The sequence below is a fragment of the Polypterus senegalus genome, chromosome 12, assembly GCF_016835505.1.
Source record: "Polypterus senegalus isolate Bchr_013 chromosome 12, ASM1683550v1, whole genome shotgun sequence".
NCBI lineage: Eukaryota > Metazoa > Chordata > Cladistia > Polypteriformes > Polypteridae > Polypterus > Polypterus senegalus.
The window spans coordinates 8,042,889-8,069,468 of NC_053165.1; the positions used below are offsets into that span (position 1 = coordinate 8,042,889).

Here is a 26,580-nt window from a genome sequence, read left to right on the forward strand (position 1 = left end):
AACCCTCAGATTGTATCGTCTCTGTTTTTTGTCTGTTTGTTCGATCACACAAAAACGGTTGAGCCAATTTTCACGCAATTGAGCAAGTAAGGTTCATGTTGGTCCAACTTTAAAGTTAAGCTATATGGTGTTTTAAACATTCTAATGGTTGCGTGGGCAGGACTCAAAAACTTAGGATTATTCCAAAATGGCGGAAATTTTGCAAATACGAGGCAAGGCCCAAAAATAATACAAATTTTTTTTTTTTTTTAATTGTGTTTTTTTAATTAATTTCTCAGAACATTTCGTAAATGTAATCGCCCTCAAAATCCTCTCCCTGAGACGCGGTACACTTTGTCCATTGTTCAAAATTGTTTTGAAACACAAGTGGTAGCCTCCGTCGTTTGCTTCTTGACCTCCTCTACATCCTGAAAATGCGTTCTTTAAAGTCCCACTTCATTCTTGGAAATAAGAAAAAAATCGCAGGGCACAAAGTCCGGGGAATGGGGGGGCGGGCAGTGAGGTGGGAGACAATTTCTTGAGAAACTGCCGCACACTCAATTTGGGTCTCTGCACTGCATCATGCAATGGTTTGAGCACTTCAAGGATGCCGCTTGGCCAAATGGTACGGAAGGCAGTCGAGTATATGCACTTAGTGGCAAACGTCGGAACAAACGCTCCTCCAGCCTTCTGAAAAAAATTCTCGTTATTTTTGGGTCCCCCCTCATATCTATATGAAGAAGTCCAGCATACCCTCTGTCTCTCTTGTGAATTTTTCCAGCTTTGTTTGATGTTATTTATCCATTCCTCCCACTTAAGGACTTCATTTGAACCCTCAGATTGTATCGTCTCTGTTTGTTTTTCTGTTTGTTTGTTCGTCAATCACATAAAAACAGTTGAGCCGATTTTCACGCAATTGAGCAAGTTAGGTTGTTGTTGGTCCAACTTAAAATTCATGCTATATGGTGTTAAAAAATTTTGTGTGGCGGGGATTCCAATGATTGGGTGGGCGGGACTCAAAAACTGAGCATTTTTCCAAAATGGCTGAAATTTTGCCCTGCGGTGGACTGGCGCCCTACCTGGGGTTTGTTTCCTGCCTTGCGCCCTGTGTGGGCTGGGATTGGCTCCAACAGACCCCTGTGATCCTGTAGTTAGGATATAGTGGGTTGGATAATGGATGGATGGATGGATGGCTGAAATTTTGCAAGTACGATGCAAGACCCAAAAATTCCCTGAAATGTAAAAAAAATCCTCTCCTTGAGGCGCAGTCCACTTGTCTCCGCACTACTTCCATTCCCAGAATATGTTTCCTGTGCTCGTCTTTTCTTTTTTTTTTTTTTGCTGTATTTCTAATATGGTAGCAAATCCTCTTCCCTTCAGTCTCAATTTTAAATGTGAGAACAAAAAGAAGTGACAGGAAGTGACATCTGACAAAGATGTGGAATGTGAAGTTTCAAGCGCACACTGTTTTTAGTCAGAAACTCTTGACTGACAATACGGTGGGTGTAGTAGCGTCATCATGGTTGTAACATCCAGTGTTAGGTGAGCCACTTCGCCAAACGTTTTTTTTTCCTCCCCCCGCCGATGTGTTCCCGTAGATGCCTTGCTATTTCAGTGTAATGTCCATGATTTACAATCTGTTCACGAGAAACAAACACTTTATTAATAGTTCTGTCAGTGTCAAAAAACACAATCATCATTGACTCTTGAAAAGTTGCCATGCTGGCTATGAGAAAAAAAGTACTGGTAACGCTTTAGTTTAGGCACTGCAGAATACACAAATACCAAATTTACTGTACTCTGTTCACATGAGAGCGCTGACCTTCAAACCTGAAATTAAGCTGCCCTGTACTTATAATTAATTACCTGTGCTCCTCATCTATGATGTGTTAAAATCTCCGTAATGAATGTAGACCTCAGCATTAACATTTGCAGTACACCATTTATTAGAATACGTTATGTAATAAATGTTGTATTATAATGCATTGCATGTATCATTCCAACAGATGGCGCATCACAAACATTTGTAATAAAATGCATTACAGCAAATGTTTGTGATGCGTCACCTGTTGCAATGACAAATGCTATGCTTTGGTCTATGTTATATTGCATTTGGCTTGGGATTCACAAAAGCATCATTAATCTGTTGGAATGACAGTGGCAATTCATTTTATTACTACAAATGTTTATGATGCGCCATCTGTTGGAATGATAAATGTAATGCATATGTAAATGTCATATTGCATTTTACATGGGATTTGTAAGAGTAGTGTTAATGTTCGTGATGCGCCATCCGTTGAAATGACAAATGCAGTGCATATGACTATATTCTGTCCCCAAATGCCATATTAGCGAGGCTTCTCTCCCAAGACCCAGTCCCTAGAGAGTGTGAGTCACCATGCTGTTTGTAGTGAATGTGGACAGATAGCTTTACTCATCAAGAAAGTCAAGAATCTGTATACTTTAATTTAGGTTTCTGGCAAGAAGTCATACAAAGTATTAAGACGTGAAAACCATTGACAACTTGAAGGTAAAAAGTTGATAATTTCTTTCAACTAAAATACAATATGGCGGGACTGTTAAGCTAAGATTAAAGCAGTGCCAGTAGCAAAGTGGGAGCTAGGGACATACAAAATCAAATTAAAGATGGGGGGTTAGGAATGTACCAAAATTAGCTAATAACAATATCAACACAGGCTGCTCTAGCAGCACAGTTTATGTTGCATTATATTTGGTATGGGTATCCTGAAAGCTTTGTTACTGTTTTTGATGCTCCATCAGTTGCAATGACAATTGCAATGCATTTTATTACTACAAATGTTTGTAATGTGCCATCTGTTGGAATGACAAATGCAGTGTATATGTCTGTGTTATGTTGCATTTGGCATGGGATTTGTAAAAGCGGTGTTAATGATTGTGGTACTCCATCTGTTGGAATGACAAATGCAATACATATGTCTGTGTTGTATTTTACTGGGGATTTGTAAAAGCAGTGTTAATGTCTGTGATGCATCATCTGTTGGAATGACAAATGCAATGCATTTTATTACAACAAATTTTGTGATTTGCCCTCTGTTGGAATGACAGAGACACCGCAACTGTACAGACTCATAAATCTTATTAAGGTAGATTGTGTTTCATTTTTGCAGGATTATGACTGGCGGAATTACGTGCCGACTCGAATGAGTGCATCCGAGCTGCACATGCTGGCAAGTCTCAGAAGGCAACAGAACGAGGAACTGGAGAACGATGGGACTTCGGCTGGCTTAAGTGCATCACAAGTCTACAACTGCAATGTCAGCATCAGTTCCAGCAGCGATGATACGACCACCTGGAATTCCTGCTTGCCGCCTGTAAGTCTCGCTGTAAACTGAAACACACACCTGGCATAGCGGGAAAGTCGGTTATAGACCCCTGCACTCCCCACCAAACCTGGTTGTCGAGGTCTAATAGTGACTACCAGCTATGGACACCGAGGGGCGCCATCTCCCCTCCACACCTTGCACTCAAAATGTTCATGGAAGTCTAATAATCCTGATTTATGAAAGGTAAAGGGGGGGGCGCTCTCTAAAGTCCGCAGTATTAACTTTCAGAAAAGGGGCCCCCAATGGACTGAGCGGCTGTAATCACCATTTTGAATTTTTTGAATGCCTCATGCTGCCCCTGGGCAGCTGCCCCTGTCACTCCTACCTAAAAACAACCACTACCCTTGGAAGTTTTCACATTTTATTTTTATACACAGTGGGTTTAATTTGACTTTTCTGACATTGAACTCTGCAAAGTGATTTAAATCCAATGTAAATATAAAGCAGCAAGTCATTGATGCTATGAGTATTCACCCCAGTCAAGTCAGTAAGATGGCAGCAATGCCAGTCTTGAGTGGCAGTTTTTCATTAACATTTTAGCCACTAGGAGGCACACTGGTGGTTGACGATCCAATACTCGACCCACTAGGGGGCGCACGTCCTGCCAGCAGTAGTGATTAGCCGCCTGTGTCTCTAATGGAGGACCCCGTCCTCTCTGTGCCCTTCTGCAGCACCGATTTTACACATTTACTGTATGGGGTCAGATTTTTTTTTTCCAAAGAAAAGACATTAAGCAGTCCTTTACTGTAAATAGCACGTCGGCAGAGAAGTTGGCGGCAAATGTAAAGCGAGATCTTTGACAGCCGCAATATCAGATTCCGCATAGCGATCAAAGATCAACATGTCTATTGAAGGAGCGGACCCCACAGGTTCTTTACATAAATCAGATAAAAGCCTCTTATGGCGCCGCTTCATTGAAGGAAGCGGTTTGCTTTAAGATGAGGATCTAAAGCTGCAGAAGGCATCCATTCTTGAATGCACCAAGATGAAGGCGTCACACTGTAGGCTGCACTAAAAAAAACGCAGTTTGTTGTTTTATTTTATTTTTGTACTGGATTGTTTGGGAGAAACAGCGATGTGTCACTGTTCATATCTGATGGAGCTCTCCGTGCCGCACACTCTGAATGAGGCATCTGGGCTTTTGTTCTTTCACCTGCCGTCCGTTTCCCTGTGCGGAAGCTTTAGCGTGTGGCAACAGCGCCACCCGTTGGAGCTTCTTTATTTTTACTTTTATTTTTTTGTTTGTTTAAATGGCTCTTTCTCATATGTTTTGTTCATTTTCAAACACAGCCTTTCCCTCGATTGCCCAACCAGCTCACCACAGTCCCTCCAGAGCTCATGTAGCCGAGTTTTAGTCAAGCATGTTAAACCTCACAGCAGGAAATCTTAAAAGTTGCACCGAAACAAAACTATCAGTGTTGTAGGAGACTAAATTGTTTATTGATCCAAAGGTGAAAACCTGTCTCCCCCAACACACCCCCTTGTCAGAAATGAGTAGCCGGAGGGCCGTTTTCTTTGATTAAAATATGGCGGTGACGTGCTAGCCCGCTGGGGAGAGAGAGAGAACACGTTAAGGGAAGCGGGTGGATGAAAAGACCAGACTTGCCAATTTTATTTTACATTTCATCTCTCGGTGGGGGACCACCAAAAAGGCGCTTTATAAAAATAAAAAAGACTCACAGAGCAGTGTAAAGATGACAATTTAACCCTTTAATCCCAGCCTCGTTTTGGCCTGTTTTCGTGCAAACTGGCCATAACACCGTCCTGCTTCATGCAATGTTCATGTCCCATCCCTCAAAATTAAAGGTCTGCCATTTTCTCTTTCAGAATTTCTCCACCTGGACAGTGTGTTAGGTTGTGCACATATGTTAAAGTCAGTAACGTTTTTACCAAAAAATGCACTTTGAATGTTGTTCTTCTTTCCATAGCTCTTGTAATAAGCTTCCACACACTATGAAAGTGTCAACGAATGTGTCACAGACCCCCCCCCAGAAAAGGAAATATCTACAAGTATTATGTTTTGAAGCCGTACAAGAAACCGGATTCTTTTCCTCCACTTGTACTGTTTTTTAAATGAGCATCCAGGTCAGGTCAGGTTGGGGAGCATGCACTGGTATACAGCGCTTCGCCGCACCCACCACACGACAAAACAGCTCGGGATCCTGGTTTGGTAAGGCAGACGTGCAGTCCAGACCCACCCTCCGGAAATGACCCTCTATCTGCCGCACCGTGGGGGTCCCCTTAGCCTGGTCCAGCCGCTCGGGTCCTCGGCAATGAGCTGGATCATCCTCGGGTAATGGCACCACATGGCTGTAGTGTCGTAACTGACGCTCCCTCACAATGCAGGTCATGTGCCTCATTCGGGACTCCGTGAGCAACACAAAGTCCAACCAGCAGGACCCAAGGATTCTCTGAAGTGTCACAGGAGTCCAGTCTTTGTCTCGGGTCACTGGGCGTGTCTCATAAGACAGGAAGCACCAGGACATACGTCCTTTTGCAGAGATGCGGGAGCGTCAAGAGTCACCAGAGACATGAATGTCACTGCCGACATAACATACATATCCACTATTGAAGACCCCTGGCCTACATGCCATTTTGAAATGCCAATCTCAGAACACAGATAGTCGTCATCTTACAACCACGTTTGGTTCCGACAGAATGGACGTAAGTCGATCTGGACATAACACTGACCGGTGTATGTATTCAAATCTGACCATATGTATAGTCCTCTATAATAAGACCCTTACGTTATATCGTTTGTTTTATATCCTTTTTTTGCTTTGTGCCTATCGTCTGCAGGGGTGGATCGAAAGCTTTAGATTCGTCAAAAATTTCAATCTCCGGCTTTCAATTGATCTCAGCGTTTTAGAGTCCCATGATACCGAAAACATCGATGTCTCGATGATGGGTGTGTGTGTCTGTTTGTCACAGTTTCCTGAGAACGGTCGAGAGCTAAAATGGAAAAACGCCAAACTCGAAACTGAAGCCGGTTATGAGATAACGCTGTGCTGATTAGTTAGAGAGGCACTCTAGAGGAATCCCCAAATACCATAATTCTGTAATGAATTATTAAGCTGTAGATGCGTCAAAAATCTCAATCCCCGCTTTTTGACGGATCTCGACATTTTACGTTACCGAAAACCATGATATCTCAATGATGGGTGTTGTGTCTGTAAGTCACAGTTTCTTGAGGACGGTGGAGATCTAAAACGTCTGGATGTAAAAACACCAAACTGGAAACTGAAGCCTGCTATGTGATGACGATGTGCAGTTTAGGTGTTGAGCCAAATCATGCGAATGAAAGAGGAACCCTCAAATACCGGAATTCTGTAATGAATTGTTATTAATCTTTAGATTTGTCAAAAACTTTAATCTCTAGTTTTCAATGGATCTTGACATTTTTGGGTCCCCTGATACCGAAAACATTGGTATCTCGATGATGGGTGTGTGACTGTGTGTTTCTGCGTGTCAGTTTCTTGAGGACTGTCTGGAGCTAAAATGGAATAACGGACAAATGCCAAACTCGAAACTGAAGGCTGTCATGAGATGACGCTGTGCCGATTATTTAAAGAGGCCCTCTAGAGGAATCCTCAAATACCGTAATTCTGTAATGAACTGTTAAGCTGTAGATGCGTCAAAAATTTCAATCTCAATTTTTTGACGAATTTCGACATTTTACGGTACCGAAAACCAATGATGGGTGTGTGTCTGCGTCTCATAGTTTCTTGAGGACGGTCGAGAGTTAAAACAGAAAAATACCAAACTCGAAACTGAAGCCTGCTATGAGATAACGCTGTGCTGATTAGTTAAAGAGACCCTCTAGAGGAACCCTCAAATACCGTAATTCAGTAATGAATTATTATTATTATTATTAAGCTTTAGATGCGTCAAAAATTTCAATCTCCGGTTTTCGACGGATCCCAACGTTTTGGGATCCCCTGATACCAAAAACAATGATATCTCGATGATGGGTGGGTGACCGTGTGTGTCACAGTTTCTTGAGGATGGTCGAGAGCTAAAACGGCTGAATGGAAAAATACCAAACTCGAAACTGTTTTGAGATAACGACGTGCAGATTCGTTTTTTTGAGCCAAATCATGCAAGTGAAAGAGAGGCCTTCTAGAGGAACCCTCAAATACCGGAATACTGTAATTAATTATGAATTCTTCTCATCCATTGCTATCGTAATGACCCATTTTATGATCAGGAAGATCATAAATAATGACCGAAATGTTACCGTATAGTTCAGGTAACTTGGTTCCTCGGGCGTAAAGCCTACTGACGCTCACGTCCAAATGTTTCATCGCCGTTCACACGTTGTGCAGAGTTTCTATCATTGGTTTTCTGTGCACATTATGTTTTAATTATTTTGTTCCGTTAATTCTGTTGCTTACATCGAGTTCCACACCTTTAACAACTTCGAGTCCTTTCTCCGTCTGTGTTATGTTACGTCATCAGTGTTCGACTCTCCCAGTGTTCGTTGTGTTGACTGTGAGAGGAGGAATTATACCGGCAGAGACTGAGCACTCGTATGTTTTCTGTTTTAACATTTCAGCCTGCTAGTAATAAACATTTACTCTCTATATGTAAAATCCTAAGCCTAAAAGTGCAACGATTTTGTTCAACGTTTATGTCGCGTTTTCGGTCACTCTTCAAATCAGGTTTATTTTAAAACCTACATATATATATATGTTTGGTATCATTCTTTTCAGAATTTATCGAACTTTAATGTGATATTGTGAGATTTTCAGATTGTTATTCCTTTTTTAAATTATAAACGTCCTGCAAGATGATACTTTGTGCCAAGAGAATTAACCAGGCCCGGAGTTGGAAGTAAAAGACAAAGAGTAGGACGACTGCTGTGCAGGCTTTTAAATATTCGAAGCGCCACACGAGATGCAGATCACGCTGCACGGCAGCAGCAGCAAATGAGCAAAGAGGAGGTAAAAAAAACTATTTGTTTCCCATTGTATCACCGTTTAATAGGGGGTCTCGGAGGTGCGTTCAGCCCCCCTCTTCACAGCGCGAGCGACAGAGACGTGAAGTGGCTGACGCCTAGCACAGGCTGGGGTGTTGGCGAGCAAATCGAGCAGGTTGTGAACCACCTAGTTAACATATAAAAGAGTTCAGTGGGGTTGCATTACCCCTTTGTGGCAGTTTGCATGACTAAAGTACATTGTGAGTCACGACGCAGAAGCCTCGGAGGTTAAGCAGATTCGAAGCCAGAGAGCATGCAGTCTCATTTGATCGCATTCGCTTTCTTCGATACTGCTTGAACACCTTCGTTTTTGTGTCGAGATCAATTGCCTTTTTTCTGTAGTTGTAAGACAAATGTAACTTAAAAAGTAGGCGAAATGGTAATAAACGGAAATCGAGATGAAAGAGTCGCGGCATACGGAGCTGGAGTGGCGAAAACTGTCATCTGCCCGTGAGATGTGGTAGCAGTCGTACGTCGAATGGCCGTTCAGACGCATAGGTCGTAAGTCGACGACTACCAGTAGAATGTAAAGGAATTTTGCTGCTGTCATAAGAGTAGACAGGTGACGTCAGAAAGGTTTGGGGCAGCCGTCCGTTTATTATGCCCAGGCTGCAGAATGGCTTTGTTTAGTTGAGTAGTGTTCAGGTTCAAGTCCAAAATTGAACTGATCGATAGATAGATACTTTATTAATCCCAAGGGGAAATTCATAAATTCATGATTCAAATGCGTAAAGATGGCCGTGACCTGAAATGACGTCATCGTGACCGGAAGTGACGTCTTCACGTCTGCTGTGACACTAGTCTTGGTGAATCGGTTGAGTCTGCCCCAAGATGGCGGTTGTTTCTGTTAAGATGGTTTCTGGGAGGAAGAGGTGAATACTGATGGATTGACCCAGGAAGTGACATCACAGATGGCAGCATGTCAAGCTTCCTTTTTACATAGGGGAAAGAAGAAGAGATACCGTTCTTGCTTAGCACCCTCAAGTGGCCTGGGGTGGTGATGTTATCCAAGCCCATTAGTTGTTCCCTCAGGACACCCGAGTTGTCACAAGAATAGACAGAAGACATCAGAAAGGTTTGAGGCAGCCACCTGTATATTGTGCCCTGGCTGCAAAAACTGGATTTGTTTAGTTGAGTAGTGTTCAGGTTCAAGTCCAAAACAGAACTGATTTGAGTGCGTAAAGATGGCGGCTTTAATGGCCGGGACTTTGACGATGACATCATCGTGACCAGATGGGATGTCATCATGGGTGTCAGAACCGGAAGTGACGTCATCATAAGCGACAGAACCCTGTGGGATTTCCCATGTATGGTCTGCAGAGGATTGAGAGAGAAACAGTCATAGCACCTCGCCACCCTCTGGACTGGCGTGAAATTTTCGTTTTTCAAGCCCTTTAGCTGCCTCCCATTCGCACGTGTGTGACACTGCATATCAAAAGTACCACACCGACAGTTGCAAGATTCAAAAATGTGCATAGAAAGTGGAACTTGGGGTCATTTGAACGTTGAAACCCACCCCCCGGACCCCCAAGGGCTCATTTAGTAAATACCGGTCTGTCCTTCAAATTGAACACAACTGAATCAGGACGTTCAAGGAAGCCATGGGTGCGGACAAGTCTGTGACACCTCAATTCAGCCAGCTTCGAAGGAAGAAAGGAAAGCATTGCCATGATATTGGGGGTACATGTTACAATATTTTAACGGCAAAATGCTATACTTGAATTATAGCAATGAGGAAATGAAGGACTCTATGCATTTTTTTTTAAATTTTTTTTTTTTTACTTTTGCAGTATTGTCTGGTTCAACTGGTGGGTTGAAAACAATGGGGCCGAGTTTAAAGGGTTAAAAATGGAGATAACGGAGGAAACGGGTGGGGCCTATGCAGTGCCTCCAAAAAGTATTCTCCCCCTTTCACATTTTATTGTCGGCAGCCATCCCACCTGCACTTCAGAAGAGGTCACCCACCTGAAGCTAAGCAGGTACTTGGATGGGAGACCAACCAGGAAAAGCTTGGGTTACTGTTGGTGAGGCCAGCAGGGGGGTGCCTACCCTGTGGTCTGTGTGTGGATCCCAATGCCCCCCGAGTGAAGTGACGGGGACGCACACTGTGCTGTAAAGAATGACACTGTCCTTCGGATGAGACATAAAATCGAGGTCCTGACTCTCGGATACCCCCTACTCTTTATGAAGTATGAATCTCCTGGCTAAATTGCCCACCACGGCCTCGTCATTCTGGCCCCCTAATCATCCCCCGTCTCTTGTTAGTTATCTATTTCACCACCTAGCAGCTAATGTGTGGTGACCCTGCTGGTTCAAAGTGGCTGCCATTGCATCATCCAGGTGCGTTCTGCATATTAGTGGTGGTTGAAGTGGCTCCTCACTCACTATGAAAAGATTATTAGAATTATTATTATACCACAATGCAAAACAACTGGCATTGTGGGGCACACATATTAGTCCAAGCACTTTGAGCTACATTTTTTTGTATGAAAATGTGCTATATAAATAAATGTTGTTGTTGGAAGCCAACAATGACCCACATAGGATTTGCACATTGGGGCAACATAAGCCCCTGGGCAAACAGACAGGGTGCTCAAATTGGGTCATGCCACCTGAACAAGTCCATATCTTGTACCAGGGTACACTGTTAAAAATAGAAGATGCCAGAGAGGTTCTTCAGTGCAGGGGTGAGCAACATCGGTGCTGGAGGGCCACTGTAGGTGCGGGAGACAAGGCAGAGCAAGTCCTAAAATAGTCGGGATGCCAACCGGGCAAACTTTTTACTTTGCAGCAAAAATAGTAACAAAATGCGCCCGTGCTAGGTGGCGCAGTGGTAGTGCTGCTGCTTTGCAGTAAGGAGAATGTGGGTTCGCTACTTTGAGTAGTGAGAAGAGCACTATGTAAATGTAAAGAATTATTAGTCTTGTTATTACAGAGGGTTTAATTTAAGATATGGAAAAAGATGATCCGCTGTGTCAACCCCTAACAGGAGCAGCCGAGAGAAGAAGATTACAGTGGATTTAATTTGGCTTTTTGACACTGATCAGCGTTATGTCGAGACACTGATAGCACCTGACATTTTGCACGCGATACTTATCATCTGGACGTCGTGTCTTTAATGTTGTCGCCTTGTCAGTGTGGACGTAACCTTTTAACAATTGTTTCCTTAAAACGTAAAATTCTATAACTCTGAACAAACTCCCCACGCACACACAGAAAGCAGGGAGAGGCCTGATGCAAAGCCGCCAACACTAAACGCTGCACTGCTCTGCCATCCTAAACCCAGAGTTCTACTTTCCATCCATCTTCCACGTCAGATGCAGTGCCGGGCATGGCCTACAGAGGGCACCAGGTCATGAAGGGCAAACGTAAGGCTCCTATGCATACGAAAACTGGACACACAGGGGGACCCGAGCTGTCATTTAAATTGGAGTTGACACATTTGGAAGGTCACAACCCTGCCCGCTGCGCCACCCTGCTGCTCATCTTAGATGCTGGGACTGCACACGTGTATACAAGAGATAATAAAGCTTGACGTGCGTTAGCATGTGCACTGAGAGCAGAAAAAAAAAATAAAGTTAAATAGCCTTTTGTTTCTTTTTTGGTGAAGTGAAATTAGGAGTTTAGGACTGAAGAGCAGTGCACATATAATCAGGATTACGGTCTGTTATTCAGAAGAGCTTTGAAATTGCTCGGTGCTTATAGAACTGAAGTGGCATTTAACAAATCTGGGAGATTCTAAAGTGCTGAAGCAAAATTGTTCAAATCACAGCACTACAGAAATGAATACATTTAAATGAGCCTGAATAGGAATTAAATTGCAATTTGATCCCACTTCTAGCTGGTGTCACGCTCTGGAAATCAGAGGCATGTATAGCGGTGGCGCCTTATCGATACTCGGCCCTTTCGGCAATAATGATTTATTGTGTGTTTTTCTTTTTAATTGAAGCAAGGTGGCTAAAGATGGGCAAAACTAAGCAAAAAAACGCGTTTTCGAGGGTTTTTTATTATTATTACCGCTATGAGTCATAATCTTAGTGACCTCATTTTGGATCCCTTATCTTTATTTCATACTTTTATTCTCTCCGAGTGCCAAGTATTTCTTCTCACTCTTAATTCTTTTCTGTGTCCATTTCTCTTAACCTGTCTCTCTAGTGTGGTCACTGCCATCCTTCATTAAGTGATGACAGCGCCGGCCAGTAAATCAAACAAACAAATAAGAAAAAAAGAATAAAACGGTGCAGTCGGATTTGTAGAAAAATGGAAATGAAATTCTGTTGAACAATTTTCTGTGTGCCACCCTCTTTACACCCACCCCAATGCCAATGACCTCGCGGAGTGGGCCGCATTCGCTTCACTCTCTTCTACGCTAACAGAGTAAATTTTTAGGAGCGCCCGTCCACCTGCTCATCCACGCAGTTATCTAATCAGCCAATCGTGTGGCCGCACATCAATGCATACACCGTCCTGCAGACGCAGGTCAGTGGCTTCAGTTCACGGTCACATCAGAAATGTGATCTCGGGGATGTTGACGTGATTGATGGTGCCAGAGGTTTCTGGAAGTGCTGATCTCCTGGGATTTTCACGCAGTCTCTAGAGTTTACTCCGAAAGGTGCGAAAAACAAAAAAACATTGTAGAAGAAATAGAAGTCGAACAAAATAAAGATTTGGGGAGGGAAGTCACCCCATATTTCGAAAGTTGAGGAGTCGCAAAGGACTGATACCGGTCTGATGCACTGAAGAACAACAAAAAGACAATGAGATGATGAATGGATCAGGTTTTATATTATGGCGGCAGGAAGTAGGGGGTGAGGTCTTCAGAATGGGATGGGAGTGAGGTCATCTGGATAGGACGGTCGTGAGATCATCTGGAAAGGGATGGAAGTGAGGAAAATTTACTTAGTCCTCTGTGTCCCTGTGGGGAGACATCAAGGTGGGACAGAAATGAGGTCTTCAGAACTGCATGGAAGTGAGGTCCTCAGAAAGTGAGGTCACCTGGATAGGATGGTAGTAAGATCATCTGAAAAGGGATGGAAGTGAGGAACATTTACTTAGTTCTCTGTGTTCCTGTGGGGAGACATCAAGGTGAAGCGCAAGTGAGCTCTTCAGAACTGCATGAAAGTGAGGTCATCTGGATAGGACAGTAGTAAGATCATCTGGAAAGGGATGGAAGTGAGGAAAGTTTTCTTAGTCCTCTGTGGTCCTGTAGGGAGACATCAAGGTGGGTCATCAAGGTGGGATGGAAGTGAGGTCTTCAGAACTGCATGGAAGTGAGGTCCTCAGGAAGAGAGGTCACCTGGATAGGATGGTAGTAAGATCATCTGAAAAGGGATGGAAGTGAGGAACATTTACTTAGTTCTCTGTGTTCCTGTGGGGAGACATCAAGGTGAAGCGCAAGTGAGCTCTTCAGAACTGCATGAAAGTGAGGTCATCTGGATAGGACAGTAGTAAGATCATCTGGAAAGGGATGGAAGTGAGGAAAATTTACTTAGCCCTCTGTTTTCCTGTGGGGAGACATCAAGGTGAAGCGGAAGTGAGCTCTTCAGAACTGCACTGAACTGAGGTCATCTGGATAGGATGGTAGTGAGGAAAATTTACTTTGTCCTCCGTGGTCCTGTAGAGAGAAAGAGAGAAGGCATTAGTACTCTTCACTAACCCTTTTTCTGGTGTTTTCATGCCCTGAATTGGACCCTTTGGCTGTCCCCTAATCGCATGTGTGTGACAACATCCATCCAGCCTTGTCGATGAGAGAGATCAGAGGAGAACGGCACAAACATGAAGTTTTTCTTTAAACAGAACCGCAGACACTTGGAATAAGTGACCAAGTAGCGTCGGACCTTCCAAACTTGTCTTGATCTTTTTTGGGGTATTTAAGTGTAGAGGACTGGTGAGCTTTGTTGGGCTGAATGGCCTGTTCTCATCAACATTTTTCGGACGTGCAGTGGACTGGCACCCTGTGCATTTTTGCTACCTGCTTTGTACCTTAAGCTACTGTGCCAATCTTTTCCTTTTCTGTTAACTCTCTAATAGTAAAGATGGCTTTGTTGTTCTGCTGTGACAAAGCCTGTTGGCAAAGCTCCAGATATTCTTGGCCTGATCACTTCATCCATACAGACCTTCTCCTTGTGTCCGTATTGGATTGTGTTGGTTGCCAACTCTAAACTGGCCTTGGAATAGCGAATGTGAATGTGTGTTTGAAATTATCCAGAAATAAATAAACTGGCATCTCTTGCTGGGTTGGGTCTTATTCTGCCCTGCTTGGAATTGTCAAGTCTCCACCAGGGTTCAAATTCACAGTTTTATGCCTCTTTTGTTCATTTCAATTTATTTGATGTATGTGCGTCATTCTTTGTGTTTGTATTTCATCTGCCTTTGTTCTGTCCCTTGTGTTTTGTGGGTGTTCCCTCAAGAGGCGTGGCCACCTGTCAATCACTGCCTTGAACCGCCCTCCACCCTATAAGAGCCAGACTATCTCCCACAGTTCCTGCTGGTTCATTTCAGACGTGCCAGGGAGTTGCTGAGTGCACTTGTGCTTATTTTCTTTTTTGTGATTTATTAGATTTCTAGATTTTTCCGACTATTTTTTTTTTTTTTTTGTATTGGAACTTGTTTGCTTTGCACTGCCTTGCGTCTCAGCTGGGCTTCTTTAGGAGGTTAGACAGTACGCGATGAACAGTTCTTTTTCATCATCAGATAAGAGATGCTGCTGTCAGTCGGATTACAGTTTGTGTTTTTTTTTTTTTTGTATTTTGAGATGAATCTTTAAAAAAAGCAACAATTAAATATGGATTAAGTCTGGATTAATAGATGATGGAAATTCACAAAAATGTTATGCATAAAGAAAAATGATTAATCATTTTGAAAAAGGGACATGAAACAGAAATATTGAAGGAGAGTGTAGTGAGTACCACAAAGGCCAATGCATAGATGATGTGAGACGCAGAGGAGAAGTTAAGGGGCCGCTCAGATACTGCGTTAATGTGAAACACCCTGGCCGGCCATTTTATTATTAGTATTATTTTATTCCCTGACAGCCGCTCGAATTCTTGAGGTCACGGACTAAGCCAGGTGCTGCTGGAGTTTGTTGATTCCGGAGTAACTCTTTTACTTGAGTTTGACTAGTTGATCACAGTCCATGTCCTCCCACAGACCTCAGATCTGCTGGCTGAGGAGGTCACTACAGCCGATTCAGACCCCCATCCACTTTCTGCACTCTTTATTATGCTGTAGACTTAGTTTTAAACATTTGACATTTCTACCCAGCAATCTACACTCAATAAGCCGTAATGACAAAGTGATCATCGCAATCATAACGAGATGTTGAGGAGAGGGTCTGAAGAATTGGTGCGGAGTCCTCTTGTCTCCTCTCTGCACACCTCCTCACTAGGCCCAATCGCCGTATCCTCAGATTAGTGCTATATTGGTGACACTCAGCTGTACCTGACCTTCCCTTCAGAGGACCACACGGTATCAGCTACAGTCTCAGTATGTCACTTTGATGTTACAACCTGGGTGAAGGAGCACCACGTCCCAGCTCAGCCTGGCAAAAACGCATCCCCTTGTTACCTTGCTTGTGTGTCTATTCAGCACCCCATCCCTGATCAGCTCGGCTTATTATAGTTAACCCCCACCAAGTGTGGACACAACCTTGTGGTGGGCATGGATGACCAGCTGTCTTTCACGGAAAGTGTCACCCGGTTTTACACAGTCTATACCAATGGTTCTCAACCATTGAGTCAGTCGAGGGCTTCAACCAGTGGGTCTCAAGTTGCTATTCTTTATACTGGTAGTGGGTCAGGAAGAGTAGCCTCTCATCTTTCTGGATTCCCTCACTGACAGTGAAGCTCAGATCACCAAGGAGGACACAAACTGTTGTCACGCATGGAAATTCTGGTGGTCAGGCGCGATTCACCCAGAGGGGCACTAACTGTAATCACACATGATTACCAAAGAAACTCTGGTGGCCAGGTAAGATTCACCAACGGGGACACTAACTGTAGTCACACTCGATTCACCAGGGAAACTCTGGTGGTCAGGTTCAATTCACCAACAGGGACACTAACTGTAATCACGCAGGGGTGACACAAACTGTAATCACGCATGATTACCAAAGAAACTCTAGTGGTGAGGTTCAATTCACCAATGGGGACACTAACTGTAGTCACACTCGATTCAACAAGAAAACTCTGGTGGTCAGGCTCGATTCACCAACGGGGACACAAACTGTAATCACGCAAGGGCGACACAAACTGTAATCACACATGATTACCATGGAAACTCTGGTGGTCCGTTTCAGTTCACCAACAGGGACACAAACTGTAATCACACATGATTACCAGAGAAACTCTGGTAGTCGGGTTCGATTCACCAAAGACATTCTGGTAATCACGCAAGGGCAACACAAACTCTAATCGCACATGATTAGCAGAGAAACTCAGGTAGTCAGGCTTGATTCACCACCGTGGACAACTGCTTTAACAATCGCACTCCATTTCCCTAGGGGGAGCACTCTTGATGAGCGAGTTTAATTTTCCAGGAGTGTAAAAGCACTTTGAGCTACTTTTTTGTATGAAAATGTGCTATATAAATAAATGTTGTTGTAAAAAGAAGTGGGTTGTGACATCAAAAAGGCCGAGAAAAACTCTGCTGCTCTGTACAACATCCGCAAGATCAGATCAGATGTTGGAGTATGCAGTAACAAGTTCTGGTCCAGGCTTTGGTCTTGTCAAGTTTAGATCTTTGCTGGCAGGAGTTGGGAGTGTTGTCACCAAGCTACGGCAGGTGATTCAAAACACAGCGGCATGTCTGGTGTTCATCCCGTGGGCTACAAAAGAAACAAGTCCAGAGAAGAGCGGCTCGGCTGATTGCAGGGCTACAGGGGATGAGTTATGAGGGAAGACTCAAAGAGCTGAGCCTTTACAGTTTAAGGCAGGGGTGTCGAACTCCTGGCCTGGTGGGCCACAGTGGCTGCTGGTTTTCATTCCAACCCTTTTCCTAATCAGTGACCAGTTTTCACTGCTAATTAACTTTTTTCCCTTCATTTTATTGGCTCTGTTTTTAAGGATTCAATTCTCTCAGTTGGTTCATTTCTTCATTAAATGACAGCCAAACAGAACTGAGACGTGAAACGAGCCAACAGATGACCAGCTAAACTGGGGCTGCGAACTCCAACCAATTTCACTCCAATCACTTCCTTAATGAGAAGACGATTCTTGCTGTTAATTAAACTCGTTATTTAATTCCATGGCTTGTTGCTACTCTCATTCTGCCACAGCACCGTCAAAATATTTTGGTGACCTGAGAGGTCAGCCTTACTGGGACTTTCACTTTTCTTTACTTTCAGATATTGTGTGACGGGCACAAGTGAACTGGTCATGTAGCGGCTTGTTTTGTGTCTCACTATTGTTTGGCTGCTAATTAAGGGAAAAAAAAGAAACAACAAAGGGCTCCGAGTCAACATAATTAAAATTGAGGCAAAAGAAGTTAATTAGCAGCAAAAAACTGTTCACTAATGAAGAAGATGGTTAGAATGAAAACCTGCAGCCACTGCATGACCGGAGTTCGACACGCAATGGTTTAAGGAGATGAAGAGGAGACCTGAGTGAAGTGTTCAAAACTAGGAAGGGAATTAGTGCAGTGGATTGAGACGGTGATTTTAAAACGAGATCATCAAGACTGCCGGAGACTTGTTAAGGGTGAATTTCACGCAAACGTTAGGAAGTTTTCCTTCAAAACCTTAGACATGTTAAATAAGTGACTGAGTGGTGTGGTAGACCTGTAGATCTTTAGGGACCTTCAGAACTCCGCTTGATGTTATTTTGAAAGAATTCAGTGGATGGAGCTGGCAAGCTGTTTTGAGCTGAACGGCCTGTTATCATCTAACATTTTCTAATTAATGTTCTAAAACTTTGTGATGGCCAGTGCCATTTTATTTATTTATTTATTTTGTTTGTTTTATGCTGTGGTGTGCTGAGCTGGTACCATCACTTCAGTAGATAAAGAAGCTCCTGCATGACACTTCATGATACTTCACTGCACACAATCCCAAGATACGTCAAAAAGAGCGTGACTGGTGTGTAGCGGTCCGGTGCCGCTAAGATTCACACCGTCAATATGACGGTGATTTATTTATTTTTGAAGAGGATATCCCAGGGACGCCCCCAGTCTGGGAATGACCCACAAACACTCAAAAACCGAGACAAAATAAAGCACCCTGGGAACTAACGACAATACAGAATATAATGAAATTAAATGATATAAATGAAAACAATAATGCCACCCCTGTACCCCTACGGCAAAAATACATAAAACATATAAACACAAACCACTCCACACAGCAAAGTCAATGGAAACACCACCGGATGAAAGTCCACAGATCTGCAAGGGAATGAAAACTGAAAGGGTGAAGATGGATGGATGGATGGATGGATGGTTCAGGTGCGCTCCTTTTCTTGCGGGGAAGCCAATGAATCCATAAGCAATCCTCAGGACACATGTAGACAGAAGACAATCCAGACCCCAACAACGCATACAATCCAGGACACAAAACTAATTACGGTTTAAACAATCGAAGGAAGTCTCACAGGTAAATGGAACCAAAATACAACAACAAAACACACTTTTTTGTTTTTTTCCCCCCTCTTTTGGCCACCTGGCGCCCTTTTATGCTCCTCTGACACCTTTGACCCCAGCAGGGACTGCTGGGAGATGCAGTTGTAACTAATAAGTAGCATTGCTACAGGTGTAATGTGAGGAGCGAGACGTCAGTGAAAGTCGTGTTCTTTATGTTGTTCCTTTTGTTTCCCACAGCCTGTCAATCAGGGCCATCATTACGAGAAAGAAATGAACCCTCTGGTGCAGTCCAACCCAAGGTAAGAACAAATCTCCACCTATGATATGCCATTTTATTGTTGAAACCTTTCAATTTAAGCAAATACAGCTACCTTAAAATATGTGTTACGTGCTCCATGTTTAGGACAGTACAGGTAGTCCCCGAGTTACGGACATCTGGCTTACCAACGGGGGCCGCAGCTGCTCCTTCATCTCTCTGGGGGACATGATGCAGGCTCCTCAGTAACTGCTGCTCCGCCATCTTAGGCCTGGGGACGCTGCAAGCGTTGGCTGGAGGGGGGCGGTTTGACTGCTTGTGCAGTGTAGTGTCTCTCAGGAGGCTCTGGTTGATGAAAGGGGCAGTGGGGGCCGCACCCAATTCATTCTCGGTGGGCGGCTGGGTGTACGGCAAGCGCTCGTGTGAAGGACGGAGGCTTGATGGGGCGGTTCGCTGCCCGCCCACTACGCCACTGCATCATGGCTGTAGCTCTCAAACCCATCTCTGCCATCTGGGCAGGCAGGCAGGGTGGCATAGTGTTTAAGGTTCATGGGCTCAAACCCTGTTAATGGCACTGTGTGACCCTGAGCAAGTCACTTCACCCGCCTGTACCATAACTGTTGTGAAGCCCAGGGCGCGTACAGCTGCCCTAACCCTAACAAAGCACACTTTTATTTACAATTGGGGGGCACTTTAGCCTGCTCCCCACAGCACCATACAGTACAGGAGGCGCAGTCCTCCGCACAGGCTTTGTCCTTCCTCCTCTCAGCTGCTGCTGACTTCTGGCGACTGGCCCCCTTTTTTTAGGGCACCCGCAAGGACTCCAGGTGCCCAACAAGCTCCTTCTGGCAGCACTTCCAGGTGTGGCAGTAGTGCTGCCAAATAAGGCCCCGCAAATCTCCATGCATCTGTGGTGTAGCGGGTCCACAGCTCAAGTCAAAAAAGGACACTTGTTACATAAATAGTCGCCACACTCGCGGGGCGTGGTAGTGTGGCCGGAGCAGGTTTGCGGGCGGTCCTCACTCAAGTGCATAGATGAGGAGTCGTCCGTATCCGTAATTGATGCCTGGACTTTGCTAATTGCCACCCCTGATCTACGTCCCCGTGATAAATAATAGAAGCGCAAGGCGGCTGGGGGGAGAGAAAAAAGAAAAGACGAATGGAGGTTACAGGAGAAGAAGAAGAAGAAGAAGGCAGGAAGCAGGGAGGAGAACGCCGGTGTGTGATTTGAGCGAATGCTCGCTCACTGTATAGAGCGGTTGGCAGCTGGACGGTGAGCCCTCGTGGGGTGTTTGGCCGGCACCCGGGGGCAGTCGGTAGTGGTCGCTCCCACTGAGCATTAGTGACGGACGGGAGTGACCGGAAGGAGGATGGCTCGCCACATAAGGCCGAGAAGGACTTGGGAAGTGAAAGCCCCCAGCGTGAGCGCCCTGTCATGTCTGATGATGCCCAATGGAGCCAGGGATCGGGAAGGTGAACAGACCAGCAGATGAAAGCAGAGAGAAGGTCAGCTGCAGGTAGGGTGGCTCCCCTGGTGCATAACCTGGACCGGAGAAGCAGGGGAGTCGCCAGTAGAAAGAAGGCACCGGGCCTTGTTTTTTAAAAAGACGGCTTCCAGCCATTATTATAACCTCGTTTTTAAAGGCTTTAAATAAACAATCCAATAAAAACAGGTGAACTGTGGAGGTTAACACAATAGATAAAGATTTTGAGACACTGCACTATTTATTTGGACACTGCTTTTGAGTTTGTTGAATTTTAATAAAAGCACTTTGCCCTTTTTGCACCATCCCCTTGCTTCAGTGTTGTGCCTCACTGCCTAGCTCATTGGTGACATTACCAACGGTGTCGGGTTCAAGAGCTCCCAGTAGCAAGATGGGAGCATGGAGCGGAACCCGCATTGTCATAGTGCCCCCCTGGCAGTGACCACGAGCCCCAACAGGGTTGAGCTTCTATACTCATGACCCATGAGGCTGCCCTCTGCAAGTCGAATTCATTCCTTCCTTGGTCCTTCCATAATCTGGGCATCCTGGCCGTTCGCCACACCGTAAAAAAACAAAAGCGATGGAGTCGATTGTATCTCCAATGTTGTGTATCTTCTCGGGTAAATGTGTCCGATTAATACGTAAATGAAATGAATAAATACATGTCCAGTTCAAGGAATCAGGGAGTCCGAGTCTACTAGCACGGGGTTGGGTGCCAGGCAAGTGCCACACTGGGTGGCTCGCTGGTCCATTTGTACTGCATGTTGCATTTTGTTTTTTGTAATGCACTTAGTGATGGTTGTTTGCTGTGAAAGGAGCTTGATAAGGTTAAGGTTGACGTGGCCAAGTGTGAGGTCAGTAATGAGCTGGCACCTCGTCTTGTACCCACCCCTTCAAAGACGGGCTCTTTGACTCTGCCTTAGAAAACGAGGCGAGTTCAGGAGATAATCGATCATGCATCCAGAATTTCTGTCGTCTTCATCTTTTAAAGATTTAAAGAAATTTGGAAATGAGGAGACCAGAGGGAGGTGTGGAGGAAACTCATTTCACCGTCGGGCCCATAACGAAATTTAAGCCGGCCTTCTCCGTCCGTCTGCATGATGATGCTCCATCCCGCCGCTAAGTAATGCATGCAGATGATATTCCAGATTTACAGCTCCTGTCACCTCCAGGCAAATAAAGAAGGGCGAGATTGAAGGGAACAGGATTGAAGAAGGCCTTTTTGTTGCCGCGTTAGAACCTAAAGCCACCTGCAAATTGCCTTTGTCATTCTCCGCAGATTTGTCTATTCAGCAAATTATTTTCCATTTAATTATAGCAAAGCTGTAATTTTCAGCAGCTCTGCTGGCTTCATTGATGTTCGGAATTAGATGCTCTGAAATGTTGCGTTTTGACGAATGATTAATAGCCGGTGACCTTCGGCGGCTCCCGCATCTGAACGGCCCGACATGAAGGGCTCTGACATAATTACCTCTTGACGGCGTGCGTTCGCTTAGAAGAACGAAGGTGCTGCCGATCTCCTGCCGTCCCTGCACTCTTATTTCAGATTTGTTTGAATAAAGTACTAATTTAAAAAAAATGAAAAAAACATGTTAACAGCTTTAATCAGCTTTACACGGAAGTTCACCAGGCAGCAATTTGCACCTAATAATTGGGCCTCGGTTACAAAGCACGGGGCTCGAGAACGACGGCGCCAACGCGTCCCAAGTGGAAAAACGCCAAGAGGCGGTGGCGTCCAGCCCTGATTTAGGATCTAAAACAGACATTTGTGCTAAGGGGAACAGGGCATGAGACCCAAGGGGGGTCTTTTCTGTCAGCAGATGACTTTGTCCCCTTGACCGCAGCAGGCACGGATACTTGGCACACAGTCGGACCGAGAATCATACCATCCTGCAGTCGGGTGGCCCAAACCTGGCCGTCTCGGGACCCACAGACACAAACGAGGGGCGGGTGGAGATTGGCAATTTGGAATCGTCACTCATCTTGACCTGCACGTCTTTGGGTCACCTGGTCTAAAATCATTCCAGACGTGTTTTATCAGCAATCTTTTATTTTTATTTCCGGGTAAAGCTACAGCTTCACATTTTATTTTAGTAAAATGATGACACACAAGTGGATTAAATTTGGGTTGTTTGTTGCTGGTCAGCCAGGAAAGCCTCTTTAATGTCAAAGTGGAAACAGATCTCTGCAAAGTGGGCTAAATTAACGATAAATATTTGACACAAAATAGATGGCATACTTATTCAGCACCCAGTGTTCATCAGCCTCGAGGCTGTATGCTCAGGTCTCTCCTACTCATGGGCCACAGTGGTTTGACCGCAACCAAAGCTCAATAGAGCCAGAAGAACTGAGGGAGGGACACGGTCCTTTCAGGGCTTAGTCACCATAAAGCCTCTAAACATTAGGAAATATGAGGCCAGCTACAAAGAAACTCAATATTATAAACCTTAATGGCAGCTGTGAAGAAACGCAACATTATGCAACCTAAAGAGCATTTGAATACATTCAACATTACACACCATGAAGACAGACACAACGAAACCCAACGTTGCACACCATAATGCCACCTGTAGAGAAACCCAACAATATGTAATATAAGGAATCTGACAAATCCCAACATCAGGCACCATAAGGCCGGCTAAGAAGACAAACGACATTACGCAATATAAGGACAGCTGTAAAGAAAGCTGCATTCTGTATGGCAAATCAAGAAACCCAACATTATGCAACAAAAAGAGCTAAAGTACCTATAAAAAATATTTACCCTCTTGGGAGTTTTTTTTTTTTACATTTAATTACTATGCAACATTGAATGAAAATGGATTTAATTTAGTTTATGGGTGCTATTGTATCTGTCTATTGGAAATGCACGATACAAATGATAGATTTCCAAGGGGAAATCCACATATATTCACATAGATATGAAAGCACAAGATAATACCCATGTGAAAGGAACTCTATAATAGATAGATAGACATGAAAGGCACTTTTTATTAGATAGACAGATAGAAACCTAGGATGGATTGGATGTGTGATGGGATTCTACAATAAAGCACTTGGCATAGTCGGCAGGATTTGCACTGTGGATAGTTGGTGTTGCCACTAGATAGATAGATAGAAACCTGGGATCGATTAGAGTGTGATGTGATTCTACAATAAAGTACTTGGCATAGTCGGCAGGATTTGCACTGTGGACAGGTGGGGTTGACACTAGATAGATATGAAAGGCACTATATAATAGACACTTTAATGATACCATGAAGCACAATGGAGAAAGAGTGGTGATAAAGCAGCCTGTGCTCAAAAACTACACAAAATACAGTCAAGTGTAAACATTATAATCTATAAAACTAAAGTTCCCAAACTGATTTAAATGTACATTTTAAAAGGGAACAGAACACACGCATGCCACAGAATATACACTTGAACAGCACTCTAAAAAGGCTTTTTGTGTTAATTATTGTCAAAATAGCCAACTTAACTCAACTGCGATTCTATATTGTATAACAGTAAAATGTGAAAAGTGTGAAGCGGGTAAATGTTTTTTTTAGGGTCTGTATTTAGGAGCGGCTTTACCAAGCATGGCCCACTGGAAGCAGACCCAGGGTACATTGGAAGGAATTCCATCTCTCCACTGGCCTGGCTGTGTCTGGAAATCTTCCAGGAGGAGCTCAAGAAAGTCCTTAGAGATCTGATGGCCTTGTCTGCCCAGCTATACATGCTGCCATCTTGACCTAATGGGCAGGAACACCATGGCTGCCCCTTGTCTTCATTTCCCTTGAAGGACAAGACTTTTACCACAGATTTGCCATTGTTCTCAATTTTTGTGTTTTGTCGATTATTCTTTTCCTATTTAAACAAACTTCCAATTTAGAGAAGCTAATCCTGGTGGAGTGCCACCTCATGCCATGGCTCTCGGCTCTGTAGGCAGTGACTGAAAACACTGGAACATTTTTATTCTGTAGAAAGGAAGAGCTAAAGATGACAATAGGAACATGTAAGGTGTCCAGCAGAGGAGGGTGACACAAGTGACATTTATTACTATGCCATTTACTTGTGACATTTTGCTTTTTATGTCTCTTATTGTGTGAAGTGCTCTCTGATGGGACTGCGTTGTGCTTCGGCACATTTAAAATTTTACAATTAGCACGTATTCCATTTTTTTGCTCTTTTTTTGGTCATAATTAGGTTGACCTTTGCGGTTCCTGCTGTTTTTTATTGATTTCTGTGCATCCTAGTGATTCCACTGGCAGAATGGGGGGGTCAGAGGTCTCCATCTCTTGTTTTTATGTTTTGTTTCTTTTTTGGGAGGATAAATAATACATGAGTGTGGTAGGAAAACCAGACTGTAGCTTTAATCAGAAAGCTGTCAAAGTGACATGCTGCCTTGACAGCACCTATGTCCATTGTGTCTTCCTTCACACACACACACACACTGCCCTGACTCCAGAATGGTCAGCCTGCTAGCCCATGTTTCTCTTTCTCTGCAATTGTCCTATTTTGTTATAAAGTGGACTTTCACATGTGGTGACAGGAGTAGGAAACCTTCAAACTGGCTTCACTGGCCAGGCCGGGCCTCAATTGCCTGTCTAGAGTAGGCCTCACCCCAGTGGGCTTAATCCCAATTCCATTGACCTGCCTCAGGCTTCACAGACCCACAAAAAAAAGGGAATTTAACCTCAGAAATGAATTAAATGTTCCAAAATTTCACCAAAGACTCAAAAAAAGGAAGGATTGACCGTAAACCGGTGGTTCTCAACCTGCACCTAACAAAAAAGGGGGCGCAAAGATGTGAAAAAAAGAAAACAAGTCTCGAAAATATGAAAAATGCATCTATTGAAACCAAAACAAATTTAACTACATTCTGATACTTGAAAAATAAATATAGAGTTAGATAAATGTCGATAAAAGTTAAGTAGGTATAATAAAACTTGTAGTGGTGTATCGGCTGCAAAAAATATAAAAATACATTTAAAAAAAGTTAGGGGGGGCACAATTAAAACTGTTATGAAAACTCGGGTCGCAAATACTTAAAGGTTGAGAAACGCTGCTGTAAACCTTTGCCTTGCAACAAAGAAAAAGACATTGAAGAAGGCAAAAATTGTCAAAAGGATTAACGTAGAATGGCAATCCACAGCAAATAAGACCCAATTTGCAGTCCCAAAGATCAGAATTCTTAAAACAAGAAGGTGACAGCCAACCAAATCGGTAATACAGTAGTCCCTTTCAATTCACAGATGGAGATGCAGGCCCCAGCTCATGTGAAAAATCCGCAAATACATTTTGGGCCCATGATTACTGCGTATTCTAATTTTTTTTACGGCCAATAAGATGTTAAAAGTTGTGAGAAACGCGAGAGAGAACGATCGCTGCACAAGCAAATCACGTGTATGAGGCTGGCTGCTGAGACAAAGATGTGCGGCGCCCCCTGGACAAAGTGCGTAGTTCAGCAGTTCTGTACATTTTTACAAAATGTAACTTAATATAATACATCCGTGTGTATATTTATGGTAGTAAATAACAAAAATGATTAATATTACAGGTACAAAAGAAATCCAACAAAACGCTGAGCACAAAATAGCAAACAGTAATCGACAGCACAGCCCAGTCTGACAGACACAGATGATGGTGGGGTAGTTATGAATTGAAATCCCCCTTGAACAGCCTGTTGAAAGTTATGTAAGGGTTTGTCCTGTCGCGATGCCAATGTAAGTAAAGAGTGGTAGATGTTCTGAGTGTCCCCAGACGAGGATGTTTTCCAACCAAACCAAAGCACACAAACAAGCAGGCACAAGACAAGAACATAAATCCAGAGAAAACTGTATTTGTAATTTGCTTGTGCAGCGTAGAGTTGAAACAAAATGACGCCATCAATTGCAAACCTGACAACTTCGCTTTTAAAACTGGCGCCCTCATCTTTCACCCAGCGGCCCTAGCGGCAACCAC

At 43.9% G+C, this 26,580-nt stretch overlaps 1 protein-coding gene across 6 annotated transcripts in view; it reads left to right on the forward strand.

Annotated features, from left to right (window-relative positions):
- The window catches only part of cfap20dc (CFAP20 domain containing), a 235,012-nt gene that overhangs the window by 169,392 nt on the left and 39,040 nt on the right, over positions 1–26,580 (forward strand). For all 6 annotated transcript variants that reach the window (XM_039772543.1, XM_039772544.1, XM_039772540.1 and 3 more), the window contains exons 14-15: positions 3,129–3,332; positions 19,132–19,193. In XM_039772543.1, the coding sequence (XP_039628477.1) occupies positions 3,129–3,332; positions 19,132–19,193 (266 nt within the window). The remainder of the gene's footprint in view (positions 1–3,128; positions 3,333–19,131; positions 19,194–26,580) is intronic.